Source organism: Lissotriton vulgaris, chromosome 1_1 (assembly GCF_964263255.1).
Source record: "Lissotriton vulgaris chromosome 1_1, aLisVul1.2, whole genome shotgun sequence".
Taxonomy (NCBI): Eukaryota; Metazoa; Chordata; class Amphibia; order Caudata; family Salamandridae; genus Lissotriton; species Lissotriton vulgaris.
The window spans coordinates 1146708163-1146731731 of record NC_141685.1 but is presented as its reverse complement, the minus strand read 5'-3'; the positions used below and the strand labels follow the sequence as shown (position 1 = coordinate 1146731731).

At 46.9% G+C, this 23569-nt stretch overlaps 1 protein-coding gene across 2 annotated transcripts in view; it reads left to right on the top strand.

Moving 5' to 3' along the window:
• RAB5B (RAB5B, member RAS oncogene family) overlaps window positions 1-23569 on the top strand; it is a 237526-nt gene that overhangs the window by 194715 nt on the left and 19242 nt on the right. For both annotated transcript variants that reach the window (XM_086963913.1, XM_086963914.1), the window contains exons 3-5: window positions 9253-9404; window positions 10079-10201; window positions 10765-10858. In XM_086963913.1, coding sequence (XP_086820039.1) covers window positions 9253-9404; window positions 10079-10201; window positions 10765-10858 — 369 coding nt within the window. The remainder of the gene's footprint in view (window positions 1-9252; window positions 9405-10078; window positions 10202-10764; window positions 10859-23569) is intronic.

Sequence of the window (23569 nt, the reverse complement as noted above, 5' to 3'; positions counted from 1 at the left end):
TGCATTTTTAGGGAACATTCCCCTAGATGACATCTGCAGAGCAGCTACATGGTCTACACCGCACACATTCACAAAACACTATTGTGTAGATGTGCAAACCAAACAACAAGCTAATGTGGGCCAGGCTGTTCTCAAAACATTATTTCAAACTACTGCAACAGATAGGGGTCGTCGTGCTAAGAGTGGGTACTGCTATACAATCTATGCACAGTGTGTAATCTGCAGCTCATATGTCTCGAACGGAAAATGCTACTTACCAGTATGCATCTGTTCTTGGCATGTAGAGTTGCTGTTACACACGCCCACCCGCATCCCCGGCAACCCTTCTCTGTTCCAGTATTATCTTAATTAGATACAGCTTACATGGACATCCTTCCTTTTCTTGCAAAGCTCCATCATTTCTCTAATGGCGAAAAACAATCTGAGGATGGAGCCGATGCCCATGCACAATTTGGTCCAAAGGAGGAATCACCTATCTCATGACTTCTAAAGAACTTTTCAGGACAACAACAAACTGCAAACATCAGGGCCCAACACTAGGTGGTGATCTATGCACAGTGTGTAACTCTGCATCTCTACATGCCAAGAACAGATGCATACTGGTAAGTAGCATTTTCCTTCCTGCGACTTGTCCTATTTGGGATCAATTACGACCTTTTAGAATTGCCATTTGAGCCACGAATGGTGCAAAAGAGCACTTTTGTCACCAATCAGGGAGATGCCTTTGCATTTTTACCTCTAATATCTCATCCAAGCATGCTTCCACCAGCAACACCTGATAGATTTAAATGGAGAAGATCTCCCAACCTATCGCTATCTCCATCAACATGTTTTATGCCAGATTATATTTCAACATACACTCCAACTTCACCAGTAATGTCTCATGTGGGCACACCCCAATGGATGATATCACTACTTTTCAGGATGTACTCATAAGAGGCACACATAAACGCAATATAGAATTGGAGGTCTTACACACATCTCCCTTTCGTAATCATGCAGACACTACAGCCTAGAGCAGCTCCCAGCCAACTTTTCCTCTGGTTCCAGGATTTTCTGGAATGGATAGAGGAAATATTTCTCTCACCTGCAACCATTAAGAAGGCTACACTTGAGCCACAAAATAAATATAATGCACTGAAGCAAGATTCACCTGGAACATAAACCTGACTTGGTTATTGTCTCTGCAGTAACAAAAAGGCATCCATCTGTCCCCAAAAATATCACTGCCCCCAGATCAAAAGGGAAGAAAATTGATGCTGCAGGACAAAAAGTATGTTGTACTGCAGCGGTGGCTCTTAAGACTGCCAGCAACACAGTTTTATTGGGCTCATATGAAAGATTGCTATGGGAGTTCCTGTCCTCATTTCAGGACAATCTATCCAGTGAATGCAGGCAAGATTTCGTGGTAATATTTCAGGCAGGACAGTTAGTTCAGCAATCAGGCGGTTATTGTTGCAGTGGACTCTGTAGATATCAGCTACGCAGTTCTGTATTGGTACTGCTTTCAAGGTATATTAACAACATTGAAGCCATTCGCCAAATTAAACATAACAAACCTTTCTTTACAGACAATGAGATGGAATGAGTAGAAGGGAGAACACTAAATGCAGTGGGGCTCAAAGATTTTTTTTTAATTTAAACCCCAATTTCACTGCCCAGAGTATAGCTACCAAGAAAGGCCAATAGTGCAATCCCTTCCATGGGCCTACTGTCAATATGGGCTACACCACCAGCAACAGTAAGGCCCAAATTACAGACCATCAATAAGAGGAAGAGATTAGCAGCAACATCAACGATCCTTCTCTTGGAAATCCAGAAACCATTTTCAAGCAATGAAAGCACTATAACCTCTCCTCTGTTCGCCACTCTTGTGGGTTTAAGTGTATCAAAATGTGGAGAAGTTTGGAGAAGTATTTCAGACAAGTTGGTCTTGAGCATCATCTTGAAAGAATACACAATCAAATTCAAATCCCCTTCTTCTCTGATTCCATTAGAAATTACACCAAAACATCAGTTGTATGCTTTTAGAATGGAAGGTAACCTATCTTTGAAAAACGAGCAATAAAAACTGTTCTTCCGTTTCATCAAGGGCAATTATTATTATTATTATTATGTTTCTTATATAGCGCCAGAATCGACCCCCGAAGGGGTATCTCCGCGCTTGCCTTGGGAACCCGTCTGGTATTTACTCAAGATATTTTTGGGTTCACAATAAACGTCCCAAGAAGGAATTTCTTGGACTAGAGGCAACCCAATAAATGCATCAGAAAACAAAAGTTCAGGATGTTGTCGTTATACCAAATTTATTCTTAACTCACGAAAGGAGATTGTATGTATTTTTATATCAAACGCAAAGAGATGATGGACGGAGCGCTGAAACTTTTCACTCACCCCCAGTCACAGATCTTGGTTGAATCCATCATCGTTCTTTAGCTCACTTCGCCACCCCAGTTCAGACCCAGCCATATGGAAATCAGTCTTGACCATGTTCCTCATGGGTACAGTCCAGCCTGAACTGCCAAGCCAGGTCTTCCCTAGACCGGAAACAAGCATCCTGGGACCGGTTTCAGGGTAACAGCCCTTATAGGCCAGTCTAGCTTGAATTCAGTAGCAAAGTGAGCAAGGGACCCACGTCTGGGAATACCCTGCCAACTTAGGACGCACAAATATGTGTTTTCATATCCACCTAATATGAAAATACAATAAAGTTCCCGAGAGTCACTATGGAGGAGTAGCCCATTAACAATTCAAAGTGCTCCTGTTTGGGCTGAAACCTGCACCACAAATGTTTTTCAGTTGCATGACAATTTTTACCGCTCTTATAAAAAGCAAAAGGTTTTCATATAGCCATGCCTAGATGGCTGGTTAATAAAAGGGCAATCGCCAGAGCAGTCTTGATTAGATTTTAACGCCACCATGCCCCTTCTTCATTGTCAAGGTCTTCAGATCAACTATGGAAAATCAACGATGACTCTTATCCAGATCAATGACTGTTTAAAAGCACTACTCTGAACCCAAACATAGAAGGGGAGTCTCCTTCAGGATGGGACAGAACCTGATGCAAACTCCATCTCCTATGCCTGATATCAGCTATGCTGGGAACAGCAGCCATCTGTATTTATCTGGTACTAAATGCATGTCTCTTCATAAGACCTCTCACACAATGCAATACAATGCAGAGAAATTGATTCAAGACGGGACAATTGGGAAGATAAACTGAAGCTGGTACCCCCCCCCCTCCACACACACACACACCAGAGAATCAATTAAATGCTGATTTAAAAACAAGGAACCACCTAAAAGGAACACCCGTTTCACCAGTGCCAAGCCAAAATTTTCAGAACATAGTCACAGATGTGTCCATGATGGGCTGGGGAGCTTCCTAGAGTCTAACTATATAGGGCTTGTGGTCGAAGAACCAACAACTACACCATATTAATGTACTAAAGCTAAAAACTGCATTTCAACCTTCATTTATGATAAGAATGTTGCTCATTCTGACAGACAATACAGCTGCATTGTATTATTCGAACAAACTGGGCACAAAGTTAAGGACTCGATCTCTAGAGGCCCAAACAATCTGGCATTGGCGTCTGACGAGGAATCTGTCCCTTCAGGTTGTATGTAGCAGGGCTGCTCACCTGTCAGGCAGATTTCTTAAGCATATTTGTCATCAAAAACCACATATGGGAAATACCAATGGTACTTAAAGATATTTTCTGGGGCTGGGGATGTCCTTCAATAGACTGTTCCCAACAAAGCAAAACACCAAATCTTTACTTCAAGAGTGTGGAAACTAAGGCCACTGGATGATGCACTTAAGATAAATTAGGCCGACACATTTTTTTTTTACATTTTTCCAAAATTGGCACTAATTCATTGGTGATAATGAGGCTAAAGCTTTGGAATGCCAAGATGTGTGCCACCCTAGAATGGGTGAGGCAATGGTGGTTCCCAAAACTTGTTAATCTGTCGTTAAGACCCCACAAAAAGATGTTGTGCAGACCAAATCTGCTGTCTAAAATGCAGGGTAATATTCCTCATCCCAACTTACAATTGTTGAGTTTGGCTGCTCGTCTTCTGCGATCTAGCAATATGAACCATAATGTGTACCTCTGGAATGCATGAACCTTCTCAAGGAAGCTAAACAGCCTTCCACAAGCGACTCCTACATTTTGAAGTGGAATAGATTTGTCATCTAGTGTCAGCAGAATAACCATGATCCCTTTCAATGGCAGGAAAATGTCATAATACCTCATCTTCTTTGTATGGCAAAATCAAAGTTGCAGTATTCTTTGATAAAGTGCATTTAGTTGCTGTCACCCCTTACATAAATTGACCAAATCAAAGATCCCTCTTTACAGTTCCAGTGATGCAAAGGCTTTTTGGAGGGACTGAAGAAAGTCAATTTTCCAAGACTGCATCCTTCTCCCCCATTGAAACATAACTTGGTTCCATCTAAACAAATGGCTCCAGCTTTTGAGCCTTACCTAAGGCATCGTTGCAGCACCTTTCCTGGAACGTAGTTTACTGGTTTTGATCTTTTCTGATAGGAAAGTTAGTGAGTTGTTCACTTGATCTGCAGTTGAACCATATACGTTTTTTCATCACAATAGGATAGGTTTGAGAATACACCCACATTTTGTTCCTAAGGGCTCCCTGATTGTCCACATCAATCACTAGATCTCTCTTCTACTATTTTTCAGCAGTCCCTCCACCATGGTGCAAAACATGCTACACTCACTAGATGTTAGTGTTAAAATATTATTTAGACCGAACCAAAGAAATTTCCAAATCTACCCATTTATTTTCAAATTCTGGACACCTCTGTACCAGTAATAGTGTCCACTAGGTAAACATAGTGTCCTGCATAGCACGTTATGACCAACAAGCTAATAAACATTTCCATCATAGACCAATAAAACATTCCGCAAGAGAGAAAACGGCTCCAGCTACTTTAGTGAGGAATGCTCCTCTCTATTAAGTTTATAAAGGTGCTACTTGGAAATGCGTCCACACATTTTCCAAACATTGTTTGAGTGAGGACACTAAAGCAGATTCAGCAGTTGGTCAGGCGGTTTTAAAGAATCTCTTTGGTTAAGATTAGAGATGGTTCAGTCGGTTTTATATCTTGTAGATTTATGGGAAAATACTTTTATTTACTCTGAGATATATTATTGCTATCCTATTCTGCATTTATGACTGAGTGAGGATCCTACAGTGCGGAAGATGTTATTTGTAATTCCAGTTCTGCATCATAGGAATCCTTACTGAAGTCTTAATAGCCAAGCCTCCTCCCCGAATACCATTGTTTTTATTGTTATTAACTTTGAAGTTCTTTTTTGTCGTTCAAAAAGAACAGAGCTCTTTAGGCAAACTGCAAGTGGAATGCATGCTGGGAGGGGGTGCTGGTAGCCTTTGAAGGAGCAGTGTCCTACACTTAACCTAGTACACTTTAGTTTAGCAGGCATTCTTTTTCCTCTACTGAAATAGAGAGTTTCACATGTTGCTATCCTGGGAAGCTAACATTTTTCTGTTAGGTGCTGTAGTGTAGCCTTTTTTGTTTGCTTTTCCCTAAGTCGGCTATTCCAGTGGGAAAAACTCAGCTGAAGCCTTCCTGCTTAACTCTGTGGAAGTAACATATAAACAAGCATTTGCAATGCAATAGGTCTCGCATTTACGCGAGTTTAAGCTATTGGCATTGCAAATGACAATGCGTTTTAATGATGTTTCAAAAAACAAAACATAAATAAAAGGCCAATAGCTCAAACTTGCGTAAATGCAAGACCTGTTGCATTGCGAATACTTGTTTAGAAAGTTGTGGAGTGCCCAGAAACATTGACTTTGAATGGTAATGAAAAATGAAAAAAGCTTCATTTTATATGTAACTTACTCCCACACCTACACATTTGTATGATCCGGTCTGGCACTTGTGAATCAAGAAATATTGTTACTTTCCATATTTTGGAGGTGTAAGTCTATTCAATGGAGATTTAAGACGTTTTATTGTAATTGGGCCCTGTGGCCATACTTTGTATCAATTACCCTGTTCAACGCACGTTCATCCAAGCAGGAAAAAACGACCACCAAAGGAGGGTTGTTCTTTTATTATTTATTTATTCATGGCTGTTGTCGTGCCACCGAAGCCTTACATCCCAAGCAACAAAACTAATGAACGGATGGGGGAGGAGTTTGAACTTTAATCCTACCCTGAGCAGGTGCTCTGCACCCCGGTGGGTAGAGTTTCCCATCGGTGGAAGACTCGTTTGCAGAGCGCAACACTTTTCACAATGCTCAGCTCATACAAGTGCCTAGAGGTTTGCAGCGCTAATAACACAGTACCTCTCAACATCGTCCATTGAACACAAGCGCCTAGAGGCCGTTCGAGTGCAGTTTCAATAACTCAGAGCTTCACACAGCACCCAGCTCAAACAAGCACCTAGAGGTCATTCAGCTTGCATTGCTGATAACGCTGCATATGGAATGGCCTCTAGGCGCTCATTTGAACAAGGTTCTGGTGAGACGTGCTGATTTATTTGCAGTGCAGTCTGATGGCACTTTGGGCACTTGTAAGATGATTGAGTAATGCTGAGACGTAATTTTTAGCACTGCAGACTGAAGGGCCTCTAGGTGCCTGTATGAGCAGGGTGGTGGTGAGAGGTAGTGATTTATTAGCAGTGCAGTATCAATGCACCGTAGACACTTGCATGGTAAGCGTATGATGTTGAGAAATACCGAATTATTAGCACTGCATACCGAAAGGCTTCTTGGCGTTTCAGTGAAATGCGTGCTAGGAGTGGCACCGATTAACCCTGAAACTGAATGTCCTCTGCGGCCAGGGGAGAATTGTGTGCTAGTGGTAGGGAGAGAATTTTAATTTTTTACGGAGTTTTATATACTTCGAACTAGACGAAGCACCAGTGGCACATTAATTTTCTATTGGGCACGGGGATTTGCCCAGAATCACAGCATGTTGAGTGTGCTTGCTGAGACTCGAACCCGGTTCCACAGATTTCCCTAGCAGTCAGGCCACATCATATCCCCTACGGCTACGGGAGAGAGGTACTGAAAGACAGGCAAGCTAAAAGGCCTATTGGAGCCTGAAGAAATCGGTAGTGGTGAGAGGTGCGCAGCTATTGGCATTTTAAACAGAATACCTCTAGGCGCTTGCTTGAGCTGGGTGCTGTGAGATATATCAGATTATAACACAAATAATTTAAAAATACTTCCTCTACCACACAAGGATGATAGGCTGGGGGAACACAACAGTAGCCACGCCTGTGACCACGGGGTCAAACTCATGTCCCTGCACTGGGGCAGAAGTCCGGTCATCTGTCAGAGCCAATGGAACGTGCCTGTGGAGCAGAGGTCTTTACTCTGTGTGAGTTGGGGGGTGCCCATGGGACGTGAGGCTGTGGCTAAGAGGAGAAGGGGGCGGGAGGGTGGTAGGGTTAGCGGAAGTCTAATCGCAAGGGCTTTCGCAGACACTTAACACCTCTCTCCAACAAGAACTTTAAAGGAAAACTACGTTTCTAAATCTGTTTCTGTGTACGCTGTGATTTCTACATAGTATGCTGATATAATATTGTTTCCGGTACAGTTCACATATTTCGAAAGATGGTTTTGAAGGGTCAGGCAGCAGGTAGAGACCTTACTATGCACCGTCCCTTTTGGGCTGTTCGTGCACTGGTGGAGGGCAGTGGGCGCAGTGTGACCGTGCTGAACGAGCCCCTGGAGCTCGTACAACTAGAGCCATTTCTGAAACAAGCAAAAGCGCAGCACCTCATGTGTAACCTGACACACATGGAGCCCTGCATGCACTGCTCGCACCCGCAAGGCAAAGACTGTAGGAGTGAACATTTGGCAAAAAAGTGGGACATGCGCCCACCTTTAGCCATTTGCAGGCTACAAAAACAAAGTGACACAGGCAACAGCCAACAAAATGCGTGGGGGGAGTCAGAGCCACACTGTTTAGAGTGAAACTGATTCCAAAAAGCCTCGCAGAGTAGCGCATGCGCACTGGCTCAGGCTCGACCTACTGACTTACTTTGAAACGTCTGCCGCCAATGAAGATTTTTCTAGTATCTAATGGAAAATAAGAATTCTCTGGTCCCAACACGTTGGAAGAAATATTCTACATTTATGATGTCTGTGAGGATATCTACATTGTATACCTGGAATTACAAGTAAGAAACATTTCCTTATGCTAAATTTTGGATTACAAATCCTAGGTCTAACGAACACTGATGCAGACCGGACGAACATTAACGGAGCAGCATTCAAGTGCTGACATGCTGCCTTACAAATCTATTGACACTGACGAGCTATGCAGCGCTGGGGTCTGTAAACTATAGTTCTCTTTGGGAGTGGCCCACTTGCATTCTGCTTCCTTTAACTTAACAATAGAAGTCTGCTCAGAGACACCAGCCACAACCCAAAGCGATCTCCTCACCATCCTAAGTGTATTAATCGCACTTTATCCTTCAATAATGTAGGGTTCAGGCTAAGTCTGCCCTGCACCTATGCACAATCTTAAACTACACAGATGCACACCTGTGTGGCTTTTAAGCTCGGTGTAATCAAATACGAAAGGTTTTGGAGAATAGAAAAGAAGAGCTTCGAATGAGAGCTGTAGGTAACATATCGGCTTATTAGTTTGGGGCTCAACTGTGCAGTGGGGAAATGGAAGGATGTAGGACTGGTTGGAATTGGAACATGTCTTCCAGTGAACAACTGAAAAGTGCATCAGTGAAACTAGAAGTGCAGGAGGTTTTGTACGATTCAGTGTTAAAGGGAAAGGATGGAGAACGAGCCTGAAGAATTGGTGTCATTCTTCAGCGAGTCCTCCCCCTTTGCAGAGCTGTAAGAAGTAACTCATGAGTTCCTTAAGCTGTGCCAGTCCTTGCAGTTCTGTTGCACAAGGATGACAGAGAGCTCATAGCATGTCTGAGACTGGTGACGGAAAAAAAACAATATGAGGTGAAGTCTGTATCCTGATGCATTGTGGATTTCAGGGGAGGTACTAGGAGTCACCGTTAAAGGCAAACTCTGTTGGTGACAAACAAGTAATGTTCTGAGCTCAACATTAGATGGCAGGAGAGTAACCGCACTACAAATTCATATCGATCTTTACAGGGAAGTAATGTTTTTCTTCTTTACGTGCCTATCGTTGAACTCTACTCAGTGTGGGGTAGGTGCAGGTTTGGTGGTTAATTTTGTTTCTCATGCTTTAACTTTAATTTCCAACAGCGGCCTTTCTCACACAGTCTGTTTGTCTGGATGACACAACAGTGAAGTTCGAGATCTGGGACACGGCCGGCCAAGAGCGATACCACAGCCTGGCGCCCATGTACTACAGGGGAGCCCAAGCAGCTATTGTGGTTTATGACATCACCAACCAGGTACTTAATACCATGTTAACAGCTTTCTGGGGTAAGGGCTGCTTAAAAAGGCCATGCAGATCAAAAGCTTCCCTGCCGACATTTGTGGGTGTGCTAGATTGAACTGTTGTGCTGCAGGAGCTAACAGGTGGTGTGTTTGTGGCATGCTTGGCCTGTGTCTAGACTCCCACTGGCCGCTACTTGTGAGAGGGGACAATTCTAGTGGGACTGGGGGCAGATTCCGGAGACAGTATAGCAGATCTTTTGCCATTACAACTTCCATAGAAAAGGCAGTGCGCAGAATTGGACTGCATGCCAGAATAGGATCTCAGATTCATTGCATCATTACCATCTATATGATGGATCTGTACATGTTCATAATCTAAATCCAGTCCTTTTAATAGATTAATATGAAAAGAGAATATTATAGTGGTGTTTGGAATGAAAATGTGATGTGGCTGGCAACAGTGCTTTACTTGAGTTTTTCATGTGGCATTTTGTGTACGATGTTCTTGAAGCTATTAGTGATGGCTATTGGGACTGTAAAGTAAATGGTTACAAGATACCCATCTCATTGGCTAATGTCTTCTAGCTGCAACTCTCATTTGCTTCTTTCTCAAAGAGCAGTCGTGCAGCTGGCATCATGAATCAGTTGGACATGCAGCTCTCTACCTGACTCTTGTTTATTTCCTCAGGAAACATTTGCACGGGCAAAGACCTGGGTAAAGGAACTGCAACGACAAGCCAGTCCTAACATCGTGATTGCACTGGCAGGGAACAAAGCAGACCTTGCCAACAAGCGCATGGTGGAGTATGAGGTGAGTGAATGAGTCCGGCAGTTATAGTGCAAACATCGTCTAGGCCTTTGATGTCCGGTTTCTCAAAATCCACTGGGCCACACCATATACCTTATGATAAAAATGCTGATTCTCCTTGTTCTACATATACACTATTGTTCTGCTAGTGTATAAGATTTTTAAGCTGGTGCTCAACACCTTGTTACTGGTGCGGATGCCGCATCGCACCAGCAGGTGATATACACCATAAACTCAAAAGCATGAACAGTGTCAAAATAATTTAATTGAGAGGCATAGCCACTGATATGAAAGAATATGCTTTACAGTTAGCAAAAGGTGTATGTTATCCAACCAATATGGAGTAACCCAACCCCGCTTCGCTCTTTGGCTGCCAATCCTCCTTCAAAGAGTTGAGACCTGCAAAGTGTCCATGTCACAACTGTGTAGAGTCTGTGGACAAAAACTAGGCTTATCTGTTGTTTAGCCCATTTCTGAATCCATAATAAATCTTTGAGAAGTAGTTTGGCAGTTTCATGCCCTATACCCAGCTCTACTTTGATCTGATGGCTTTGCTTGATTTTCAGGAGGCCCAGGCGTATGCAGACGATAACAGCCTTCTGTTTATGGAGACGTCTGCCAAGACCGCAATGAATGTGAACGACCTCTTCCTGGCAATAGGTAGGTATGTGCTGTCGTGTAGCCAAAGGTTGAGCAAAATGGCTGCCTACTTAACCTAAAACTCTGTAGGAGAGGTGGGAGGCGGCAATGGATCTGTAAATAAAAAGTGAGGCTTCACCAGGAGGCATGTGTTGCAACAGGAGTTTTGGGGAAGCACTGGATGTATCAAGCTGCTTATTCTAAATCAGTGAAGGTTGTGAGGACATTTGATTTGTAGGTGAAACAGCATCTGGCTTAAATCAAAGCAGTTTGGGACGGGTGGTTGACACTTAATTAGTGAAGGGAAGGTGAGCCTGGAAAAGGTCACAGATAGAATCCTACAGCTGAGATGCTGTCCCGGTGCACTCCGACACTAAATGGTCGCCGTCTTATGTCAATGTTCGAGTCTCCTCTGGTCACAAAGGCCTTGACTTGTAATGAATACACCTTCTGTCCTGGTTGAATTTCCGTAAATGAAATAGATGCCTTGGTGGGGGCTGATAAAGTATCTACATTACAGTTAAAATGCTGTGTTCGAGGCAAATGAGCTGTAGATCGTATGCTTTAGCATAGATCGCCATCTGGTGTTGGGTCCGGATGTTTGCACTTTGTTTTTGTTCGAAGAAGTCTTTGCAGTCACAAGGTAGGTGACTCCTCCTTTCGGTGATCGTGTGCATGGACATCGACTCCATTCCCAGAGTGTTTTTTGCCACCATCTGGTTCAGATGTGTTTTGCTGCTCTCCGGTTAGGTATCGTTTTTGAACCCCTTCGACACGCAATCCCCTACCCTTGACGTATTGTCTTTCGATGGCGGCTTCCTATTCCACGCATATCGTCTAGACTGTGAAAACCTTTGATCGGGAACTTCGAGGCGGGCCGTCGGGCCTACCCGTACCGACCACGCCAGCAGTTGATGGAACGGACTTGTTCAAGCTATGTCCCTGGTGTCGTGCTAAGTTTCCACGAACCGATTTGCACGAGGTCTGCAACCTGTGCGTATCCCCGGAACACGAAGAAAAATCCTGCGAATCGTGTCGATCATTCCGATCGAAGAAGACCATCCGTGATCGTCGGGCTCGACGCCACAAGATGCAACGCGGCAGTGTCTCCGTACCGGACATCTTAGGCGAAGAATAAGGACACCATCCGGCCGAAGAAGAAGAACTGGTCTCAATGTCCGAAGCTGACTCCGACATCGATGAAGACCTGAACGTCACTCCGGGTCAACATACCGTGAGTACAGATCCCCATGTGCCCACTCAAACAAAAGATACAGCTCCAGTGTCACCTTGGCCCTCTGGCTCCGGTCGACACAGAGGAAAAGTTTCAGATACCTTCCGGATTAAGCCGGACCCATTCCAGTGCCAACCAACACCTTCGTCACAAAACATAAAGAGAAACAGGTGCCGCTTCCCACACCGTCGGCACCGAAGACACCTTCGACACTGAAAACCTCAGAGCCGAAACCCTCTAAAACAAAAGACTCGGAAACAAGATCGTCCAACCCTCCGAAGACTCCACAGCCTAAACCGGCAAAAACTAAGCGTTCGGTTTCAAAACACTCGGCACCCAAAGGCACTGAGCCTAGATCTTCGATGCTGAAATCCACTCCTAAAGGAACAGATATCCCTATACCTATGAAGAAAAAAAGAGGTATGGGTACTAACCCTTCTCCCCCCCTTATATACCTCCCTCTCCTCTTCCTATTCCCAATTTACACATTACACCTTCAGATGCACCACCTCCAATGTCACCTGACTCACAGGATGACGATTTTGGGGATGGGGATGGGGATGACTATCATCATGCCCCTTCAAAATATATGGAAGGTTCCCCTGTTGAATGTACACAGGTAGGGGTAGAATACTATGAAAAAGGAGAGACCTGTGGTTTGCATACAACTAAATAGAGTCACAAATACTGACTGGAACTAGACTATGCTAAGTGGAAACCGATTCATGTATATCAGTCACTGCAACACATTGTGAGAATGGTTTGAATTTCAAGCACTGTCCATTTTTATCGCTCCCTAGAAGATTATAATCAATAAACAAAATCTAACAGGTAAACACACAACAATAGAATTAAAAGGTATAAACACAATTTATTAAAATACCTCCCTATGAGGGTTAGAATCTAAATAAAATACAATAAAATATTCACACAGGTGAAATTAATCTAAAAAAGAAGGGGTCAAAGTACAAAGGTCGACGCTGCGTTTCGGTGTTCGTTATTATTGGTTACACCTTCTTCAGGACACTTTGACGATTCACAAATTAATCTGATATTATTTGAAGATTCTCTTTTTAGACATTAAGAGGACTTCATGGTCAACCAGTTATGTTATAACATCTGGTATGTTCGCGTCATCAATTACTGCGATTTTCACTGTCACCTGTTTATGAATTCAAGGTGCAGATTAAATAAACCACGGAGGAGCCACCGGACTTCTCTCTTCAATTTGGAGTCTATATGGTGGGATGTCGGGTCCTTGTTAGTCCTTGTTAGAATTTTTGAGATCCCGCACTTATATAGCCTTCTTGCAAACGGGGTGTGTATTTGAATAATAGCGATTCATCACCTTAAGTTTTCGGGTCGGCCTCCCTGCTCCTCCGTGCTCCGCGTCATTCACTCACTCAAAGACCCAGTTAGAGCCGGAATACGGACACCTAGGGTGGATAAAAAATACAAGCTTGCTCCTACAGACCCTGTATGCATAAAAGGCCAGTTACCGTTTGTTAAAAACTGGCTCTATATATACTGCACCAAAGTGAGGCACATGTGTATAGAGTCCAAGGGTCTCCAGAGGTTTGGCAGAGGCTATAGTTGGATAGAACCTTACTCCAAGTGGTAGCTTGGTCGAGCAGTAAGGCACTATCAGAAAACAGTGTAAAGCATTTGGTGTACACACTCAGTCAGCAAATGGTCTCACACACTCAAGAACTAAACTGTAGGCCAATTGTTTTGTATAAAAAAATATACAGTTTTATTTCTAGAACCATGCAACCCTGGTGCAGGTAAGCATAAAAATACTTGTCAGTAGTAAATTACTTGTATGAACACAGTTCAAAATAGTGTAACTTGTACTGGTTTTGGTTACAGTTTTAAGAAAGCATTGCGGCTTTTTGAGCGGACCTCCGGCCTTAAAATTAATCACGACAAATCCTGAGCCCTGAATCTCACTATACCGAAGGAGGAGATTCCTGTACTTGAGAAGCTAGCGCCGTATCAATGGGCCTCCAACGATATTCGCTACCTTGGCCTCCAGTGGACTCCCTCCCTAGACACGTGGACCCAAGTCAACTGGCGGGAGTGTCGGAAGGCGGTTCTGGAAGACCTACGGAGGTGGAAGTCCTTAACGATCTCATGGCTGGGCAGGCTCCCTAAAATGTTATACCTATTTCAATGTCTCCCCACACCTATTTCCTTGCACCATATCCAAGGCCTCCGACGAGAACTTACGGCCTTCATATGGGGCGGTAATCGGCCACGTTTCTCACAAAAGCTCCTTATGTCACTGCGTGATAGGAGGGGCTGGCCTGTCCTAACTTGGTGGATTATTATTGGGCCTCGCACCTTCGGTTTGTGATGGAATGGACTACGACGGAGAGTGAGAAGGTGTAGTTGCATATGGATCGGGTGGTGGCGGGGCGCACCATCTGGGATCTCACTTGGCTTCATCGGGCGGCGCGCTCTAGGAGTGCGTATATAGCGGTGCCCACTATAACGGGGCTGGATATATGGGACAAGGTAGCCGAACGCAGAGGTCTTATGACGTTTCCCTCACTGCACACCCCTCTTGAGGGGAATCCGCTCTTCCGGCCGGCTCATCGCACACACGCTTTTGCAGCCTGGGCGCAAGGGGGATGCAGGGCGATTTGTGATCTGTATGAGGGGGGGCTTTTAAGACCGTTGCACAATGTAGAGAGGAGTTCCGTGTCTCACCGGAGGCGGGAATGCAATACGCTCAGCTGAGGCACTGGGCATCTGGGAGCGAGATGCAGCAGGCAGCTACACGCACCTTCACCCCCTTTCAGCAGCTGGTCCGCTTGTTTGGTGGATCCAAGGGACTGATATCATGGATCTATCAGATCCTGCAGCACCATCCAGTAGCACCCTCCCACCCATACCAACGGCAATGGCAATCGACATCCATAGCGGACATTACGCCTGCGCAGTGGAGTCGGTTATGGCAAGAATCCCCAAAATGTATCGCAGTATCCCACAGCGGGAGAATGCATATAAAATTATGACTCAATGGTATTATACGCCCCTGCGCCTGCATAAGATGTTTCCTGCGTCTTTTCCCTTATATTGGAGGTGTCTGACTGCATCCGGGGACTTCATACATGTGTGGTGGGCATGCTCAACGCTGACCATGTTCTGGAAGTAGATACTTAGCCACATTAGGGGGGTGTTAGTATTCCCTCTGCCTGAGGCCACGAGCACGATTCTATTGGGCATCAAACCTGCTGGTCTGATGGCACTCACTCGGAGCGACTGGAGTCTGGCACTTCACATGCTAGGGGCGGCTAAACAGCATATAGTCTTATATTGGAAAAAAACGGAGGCTCCTCCAGTCGCTGCCTGGTTTGTGCGTTTATGGCAAGTCATCGCTCTGGAGCTCTTCACAGCGCGGTTGTAAGCACATGACACCCGTTTTAAGGCTGTCTGGCAACCTCTGATTAAATAGATTTGTACGGTTGAGCGTGCGCGTTACATGTCTACCAAGCTTAGAGCGCTGCGCCTCTTCGAGGATGCGATTGTCCCGCCTGAACCTGGTAGATTGCCCCCGTAGGCGCATTGCTCGCTTACCCGCTTGCTTGTGGCGCCCCTTGAATTTGGTCCTTGCCAGCATATGTGATGACATATGCCTCCCCCCACCTACACACATCACTCTCCTATCTACTGTTCTGCCCTATCATATCTTCCCATACTTCCTATTCTCACGGTTCTAATGTCTGTCTAGATTTGTCTGTTAACTTTGGGCTTGTTGCCTGTCCGATACAGCTGTGGATCTTCAGAGGTCTTACTTAATGCTAGGCCCTATTAATCTAATTCTATGTATCATCCCATGCGGCCAGCCCCTCAGGGGTAGTAGGCGTTACGCTGTTTTAAGACTTGCCCTTAGTGGCGGATTTTTATGTCACTTGAGAACCACTAACTTACGCGGCCGGCCCTAAGTAGGGTTGTGGGTTTAACGCTGTGTGTAGTCGGACATGTTTCCTGTGTTTATGTCTGAAAAGAAAATAGATCTGAAAAAAAACATATGATCTACAGCTCACATACCTCGAATGGAAAATGCTAATTACCCAGTATGCATCTGTTATTGGCATATAGAGCTGTAGAGCCATATGCTCCCACCCGCCTCCCCGGCTACCTATATCTGTTGCAGTATCATCTTACTTAAATACACATACATGGACATCTCTTTCTACTCTAACTAACTCCATCATCACCCTTAAGGCAAAACAATCTGGGGATGGAGTCGATGCCCATGCGCACTATCACCGAAAGGAGGAGTCACCTACCTCGTGACTGCAAAGACTTCTTCGAACAAAAACAAAGTGCAAACATCCGAACCCAACACCAGCCTGCGATCTATGCTAAAGCATATGGCTCTACAGCTCTATATGCCAAGAACAGATGCATACTGGGTAAGTAGCATTTTTGTTTTCTGTCAAACTCATGATTGGTCACTCTCTCGCATAGATGAGAGTGCAGGAATCTCAACGCTTCTGCTGTATGTCCTTGCACCGATATTAATGTTCGAGGCATGTGGGCTGCTGAATTCATATCTGTGCATAGTCCGCCACCTAGTGTTGGGTCCGGATGATTGCACATTGTTGTCCTGGAAGAGTCTTCGAAGTATCACGAGATAGGTGGCTCCTCCCCTGGACTACAGTGCGCATGGGCATCGCCTCCATCCCCAGATTGTTTTTTTCCGCCATTGGGTTCGGATGTGTTTCGGTTCCCTCTATCGGAACCGATAGTTGTTCTACTTTTTACTCGAGACCAAAAGGTCTTTAGGCTGGGCGTCGGTATAGTTGCGTTCGGGTTTCTTACTGACTCTCAGCTCCGATCTCTTACTGCCCTTCCACGTGCTTTCGACGCGGACGGGCCTACACTACACCCTTTGCTATGGAGCGGACTCCATTCAAGAAGTGTCCGCTGTGTCACTCTAAATATTCGCACCTCGACGTGCACCCCGTGTGCAATACATGCTTGTCACCGGATCACCGTGAAGACACCTGCATGGCGTGTTCGAAGTTTAGAAGTAAGAAGACTTTAAAGATTCGCCGGGCCAATCGGCTCCAGGCTCAATTGTCGGCTTCGGCACCCCCACCTGATGACATCTTCCAGGAATCTGTCGAGGGAGAAGACGACGTACAAGAGTCGGACTCTGGCCCCGCGTCCGAGGAAGAGACCTACGACGCGGATGAGGAGGCCTACGACGAAGTCTCCGGCGAGGTAGGGGACGACGAACTGGCTTGTGCCACGATGGGAGATAGCTCGGAGGAAGAGCATCCCCAACCAGACTCCGGGGTTACTCCCCGTCATACGGCCCAGGTCGAGGGATCGCCTTCGGGCCTTACCCAAGATCTAACTATGAGTCCTACGTCCCCGCCTCCGGGCCCGGTCACGGACATTTCTAAGAAGAAACCGAAAGTGAAGCCAACTGGTCTCGCACCCTCGGATGCGAAACCGAAACCGAAAGTGGCGTTGGTGAAGAAGGTTCTGGAGGCGTCAACTTCCACGAAACCCAAAATGGCCGACTTGAAGAGCCACGCCAAAATGGCCGACCAGAAGAGCCACGCCAAAATGGCCGACCCGAAGCCCTCTGGGTCGGCGCCGAAGGTGAAGGCCTCCGACGCGGCTGCGTCGGCACCGAAAGGGGTCGCGGACCCGAAGACGGCTTCGAAGAAGCGTCACGCCGACGGTGCGCCTAGCCATGGGGCGTCGGCCCCGAAGAAGAGGCCTACCGGCGATCGAACTCTCGGAGACGAAGAGTCGCTCGAGCCGATTCAGCCCTCGGCATCCCTTACAAGGAAGGTGGGGGAATCCTTAAAGCGGATCCAACAGTCCACTGTGGTTCCCAGCCAGGACACTGTAGTGCCTAGACCCACGCCGAAGCCTGCTAAGGAACAAACGCCCATTCGTTTTACCCTTCCACCCAAGTCGGCGCCGAAGGCCTTCGCGCCTAAACAGGGCGGACACTCACAGGAGGTATTGACACCGAAAGCTGCCTTGGTGGTGTCGAAGCTTCGACTCCAGCCGCTTGCGGTGGAGGAACGTCGTGAGGTGCTCATCGACGCCAACACCGGAACATTGTCGCTCCTCAAACGAAAGATTACGTCGGAGCCGGCCTTGGAACCTTTTAGGATTCCACTTAAGAACAAGAGGTACTCTGCGGACTCTTCGGCTCTGATGGAACCTCTGTCTCCACAAGCCCTGGAACACTCGCCGGCCCATTCCCCCGTGCCTGATGTGGACGAGGAAGAGGCCGAGTACACCTATCCTGCGTACTCGGATCCGGAAGAGGAGCATGTGCCCTGGACAGCAGGAGGCGACGCAGACGACCCGCAGTCGGGGCAGGACACTCAACTTTTCGCCGCAAAGACGTCCCCGACAGAGGACTCGGCGGCCTTCAATGCATTAATAGAGAGAGCTGCAGCGAACCATGACGTCGAACTGCACTCAGACCCCGTGGATGCGGACTTCCTAGTCGACACCTTCTCGGTAGCCGAAAAACAAGTCAAGACACTACCGATGCTTAAAGGGGTGCTGAAGCATGCACAGGAGGTATTCAAGGAGCCCACCCGGGCGCGGGTGGTCAATCCTCGCATCGACAGGAAATATAAAGCGGCGCCCACGGATCCCACGTATATTAAGGGACACTTGCCATTGGACTCCCTGGTGGTTTCCAACGCTCGAAAGAGGGCGAATTCGCAGACTACTGGTGACGCTCCTCCCCCAGACAAAGAGTCCAAGATCTTTGAGGCATCAGGCAAACGCATTGCTGCACAGGCAGCGAACATCTGGAGGATCTCTAACACTCAAGCCCTGCTTGCACGTTATGATAGGGCCCATTATGACACATTAGAGGCCATCCTGCAACACTTGCCTGACCAATACAAGGAGGCGGGGGAGATGCTCATTCAGGAGGGTAAACTCATTACAAATGCATCCATCAAATGTGCCCTAGATGTGGCAGACACCGCCTCCAGGGCTATCAATACAAGTGTGTTACTTAGACGCCATGCCTGGCTTCGGATTTCGGGGTTCAAACCCGACATACAAACCACAATATTGGGTCAAACAGTGAATCCTGACCATCTGTTCGGCCCTGAGGTGGATGCCTCCCTAGAAAAGATGAAAAAAGATACCGAAACTGCCAAGTCTATGGGGGCTTTACAAAGTCAGCAGTTTCGGGGTGGTTCCTTTCGCCGCTCCAATTCAAGAGGCACCTCGAGGGGACAGGCATCCCAGTCCACACAATACTACAAGGGTAACACCCAGTCCTCGTATAACAACAACAAGGGCAGGGGTGGCTACAGAGGAAATAATATCAAAGGCAGGGGACGTGGAAACAATGCATCCAGGTCCACCACCACCAACAAGCAGTGACGTCTTGTCACTTCCCCCCGATCACACGACACCTGTCGGGGGGAGACTCCAGCAGTTCCTGCCGGCGTGGAGGTCCATCACCACGGACAGGTGGGTGAGGTCTCTTATCCAGTACGGGTACTGTCTAGAACTTACGTCCATTCCACCGGACATACCGCCAAGAAGCCGTGCTATGTCCGACGAGCACTTGACCTTGTTGCAGCAAGAAGTTCTGGTCATGCTGCAAAAAGGGGCAATAGAGCTCGTTCCATTGCAAGAACGGGGAACGGGGGTTTACTCCCTGTATTTTCTGATCCCCAAAAAGGACGGATCACTCAGGCCGATCCTGGACCTCAGGCCCCTGAACTGGTACATCAACTCGGAGCACTTCCATATGCTCACATTGCAGCAGGTGCTTCCCCTGCTTCAACAGGGGGACTTCCTAGCAACGCTGGATCTGAAGGATGCCTATTTTCATATTCCCCTGCATCCTTCCCACAGAAAGTATCTCAGATTCACGATCTTAGACCAGCATTACCAGTTCAGAGTCCTGCCGTTCGGGGTCACCACGGCACCGAGAGTATTTACAAAATGCCTAGCGACTGTGGCGGCGCATCTCCGTCGCCAGCACGTCCATGTCTTTCCATACCTAGACGACTGGCTTATTCAGGCAAAGACGGAACAGCAGTGCGTAGACCACGTGTCACGCACCATTCACCTCCTGCACGATCTGGGATTCTCTCTGAACTACCCAAAGTCCCATCTCCAGCCCGCCCACGTGCGACAGTATCTGGGCGCGACAATCGACACTCTGGCAGCCACTGCGCAGCCGAGTTCAGTGAGAATCGCCAGTATCCAGGCGCTGATCCAACGATTCAGACCCCAACACTCGCTTCCAGCGAAGGTGTTCATGCAGTTGATAGGCATGATGGCCTCCTGCATCTCCATTGTCCCGCACGCGAGACTACATATGCGTCCGCTTCAGGAGTGCCTGGCACGTCAGTGGACTCAGGCTCATGGGCAACTGACAGACCTAGTGTTGGTGAGCGGTCGGGCGTACAACTCTCTGCATTGGTGGAATCCACAAAACCTTTGCAAGGGCCGACCATTCCAAGAGCCTGTCCCACAGATCATCCTGACGACGGACGCCTCTCTCCAGGGATGGGGAGCGCATGTACTCCACTACACTGTGCAGGGACTATGGACACTTCAGCAAAGGAAGATGCACATCAATGTGTTGGAACTGATGGCAATCTTCATGGCCTTAAAGGCGTTCAAAGTACATCTGTGCAACAAGGTCGTGTTGATCCGGACGGACAACATGACGGCCATGTACTACATCCAGAAGCAGGGAGGTACACACTCTCCACAGCTGTCTCATCTGGCTCAGAGCATGTGGAAGTGGGCCATTCAGAGGAACATCTTCCTCATGGCAGAGCATCTCCCGGGCAAGGACAATCAAATGGCGGATCTGCTCAGCAGGCACAGCCATCAGATGCACGAGTGGGAGATACATCCATCAGTTCTCCAACCGTACTTCCAAAGGTGGGGTCATCCAGAGATAGACCTGTTCGCCACAAAGGAGAACGCAAAATGCCAAAGCTTCGCCGCCAGATTCCCACACCCCCAATCACAGGGCAATGCGATGTGGATGGACTGGTCAGGCAGATTTGCGTACGCTTTTCCCCCAGCACCTCTGATACCGCTGGTGGCACGCAAGCTCAGGCAACACTCGATGACGCTCATCCTGGTTGCTCCAACGTGGGCTCGCCAACCATGGTACACCACGTTTCTGGAACTCTCCGTGGTACCGCATCAAAGGCTTCATCTCACTCCCAGCCTTCTGACGCAGAGCCATGGCGACATTCAGCACCCAGATCCGCAACAGCTCAACCTGGCGATCTGGCTCCTGAGGTCCTAGAGTTTGGCTACCTCAATCTTCCTCCCGATTGCATGGACATCATTCGGGAGGCAAGGAAGCCCACCACTAGAGCTTGTTATGCGGCTAAATGGAAGAGGTTTGTCGTCTACTGCGTGGACCACAGCATTGACCCGCTAGACGCTTCCATTCAAAACATCATATGTTACCTCTTTCACCTGTATCGTAGTAATCTAGCTTACTCTTCCATCCGCATTCACCTGTCGGCTATGGCAGCATACCTCCAGAATAGGCAGCACCTGTCACTCTTTAAGGTCCCTGCTATCAAGGCTTTTCTGGAAGGACTCAAAAGGGTCATTCCACCAAGGACTCCACCAGCTCCAGAATGGAACCTCAATGTGGTTCTTACAAGGCTGATGGGTCCTCCCTTTGAGCCACTGCACTCTTGTGAGCTCCAGTTTTTAACTTGGAAGGTTGCGTTCTTAGTAGCAATCACATCGCTACGGAGGGTTAGCGAACTGCAGGCGCTCACCATCCAAGAACCTTTCTTCCAGGTACATGCTAACAGGGTGGTGCTCCGCACTAACCCTAAGTTCTTACCCAAAGTGGTCTCACAGTTTCACATAAACCAAACAATTGAATTGCCGGTGTTTTTCCAAAACCCAGAGACGCTGGCGGAGCGTATGCTCCACACCCTTGATGTGAAGAGGGCCTTGATGTACTATGTGGACAGGACAAAAGATTTCCGCAAAACCAAGCAACTTTTTGTTGCTTTTGCCACACAACACAAGGGAAATGCAATCTCCAAAGCAGGAATCGCTAGATGGATAGTAAAGTGCATTCAGATCTGTTACGCTAAAGCTAAGCGCACTCTCACTATCCCACCGAGGGCCCACTCCACTAGGAAGTTGGGGGCCTCTATGGCTTTCTTAGGTAACATTCCCTTAGAAGACATCTGTAGAGCAGCCACATGGTCTACCACTCATACTTTCACTAAGCACTACTGCGTAGACGTGCATTCCAAACAACAGGCAGCTGTTGGTCAGGCTGTTCTAAAAACGCTTTTTCAGACTGCTGCAGCTGGCACGGGCGGCCGCCGCTAATGGAGGGACTGCTATGTATTCTATGCACAGATATGAATTCAGCAGCCCACATGCCTCGAACTGCAAATGCTACTTACCAGTATGCATCTGTTCTTTGCATGTAGGGCTGCTGACATTCATATCGCCCACCCTCCTCCCCGGCGCCTGTAGCAGCTGCAGTATGTATTCATATACACACATATGCTCATAGCATGGTCATCACTCACTTTCTTCACTCCATCTCTGCCAATGGCTAAAAACAATCTGGGGATGGAGGCGATGCCCATGCGCACTGTAGTCCAGGGGAGGAGCCACCTATCTCGTGATACTTCGAAGACTCTTCCAGGACAACAATGTGCAATCATCCGGACCCAACACTAGGTGGCGGACTATGCACAGATATGAATGTCAGCAGCCCTACATGCCAAGAACAGATGCATACTGGTAAGTAGCATTTGCATCTTTGCACATGCAGCTGTTAGCCTCTGGTGTCCAGGCGAGATTCTGTCTTCCAAGAGGGCCATAAGTTGCCTGCCAAAACCACGCAGGATTTTTAAGCAGCACTTGTTAGTAAATGTTAGCTACACAATCTGCCTGTCACACATTTTTATTTAGTTTTCTGTGCATTTGTACCTCAAATATGCCTCATTCTTGTTGGGGTCCCTTTTCTCTGTTTGGAATGACAGACGCCTAAATCTTTTTTTTCTGTGTCTTATGGTTACTGCCAGCATGCAGTCCTACCTGTGGGACATTTTTTAAATAGAAAATCTATTATTAGTACTGGAAATGAGTGAAATCTATCCAGTCTGGATCCGGTAGCTCTTATTATGCCGGATTCAAATATGCTTTGGTGAAATATGCTGAAATTGTACTGGTTCTATTTGCTGACACTGGGACACAATCAGCAGACCCACACTTTGCCTGTTATGTGGCCTGAGCAGTGAGTGTCCCTTTTTAAAAACCTTAGAATCACGAATAAATGGGGGGAAAAACAATTAAGTTTTGCTCTTAAGCTTTACAGTTGTTATGCAGCTCCTTAATGCAGGTTTATACTTCACTTGGCTTTACTGGTCACCTGCGGGTACAAGGATCTTTGCAGCAAATGCAGTAACCCACTAAGCTGTTTTGCATAAAACAAAAGTTTTTTGATTTGCATTGGTTTA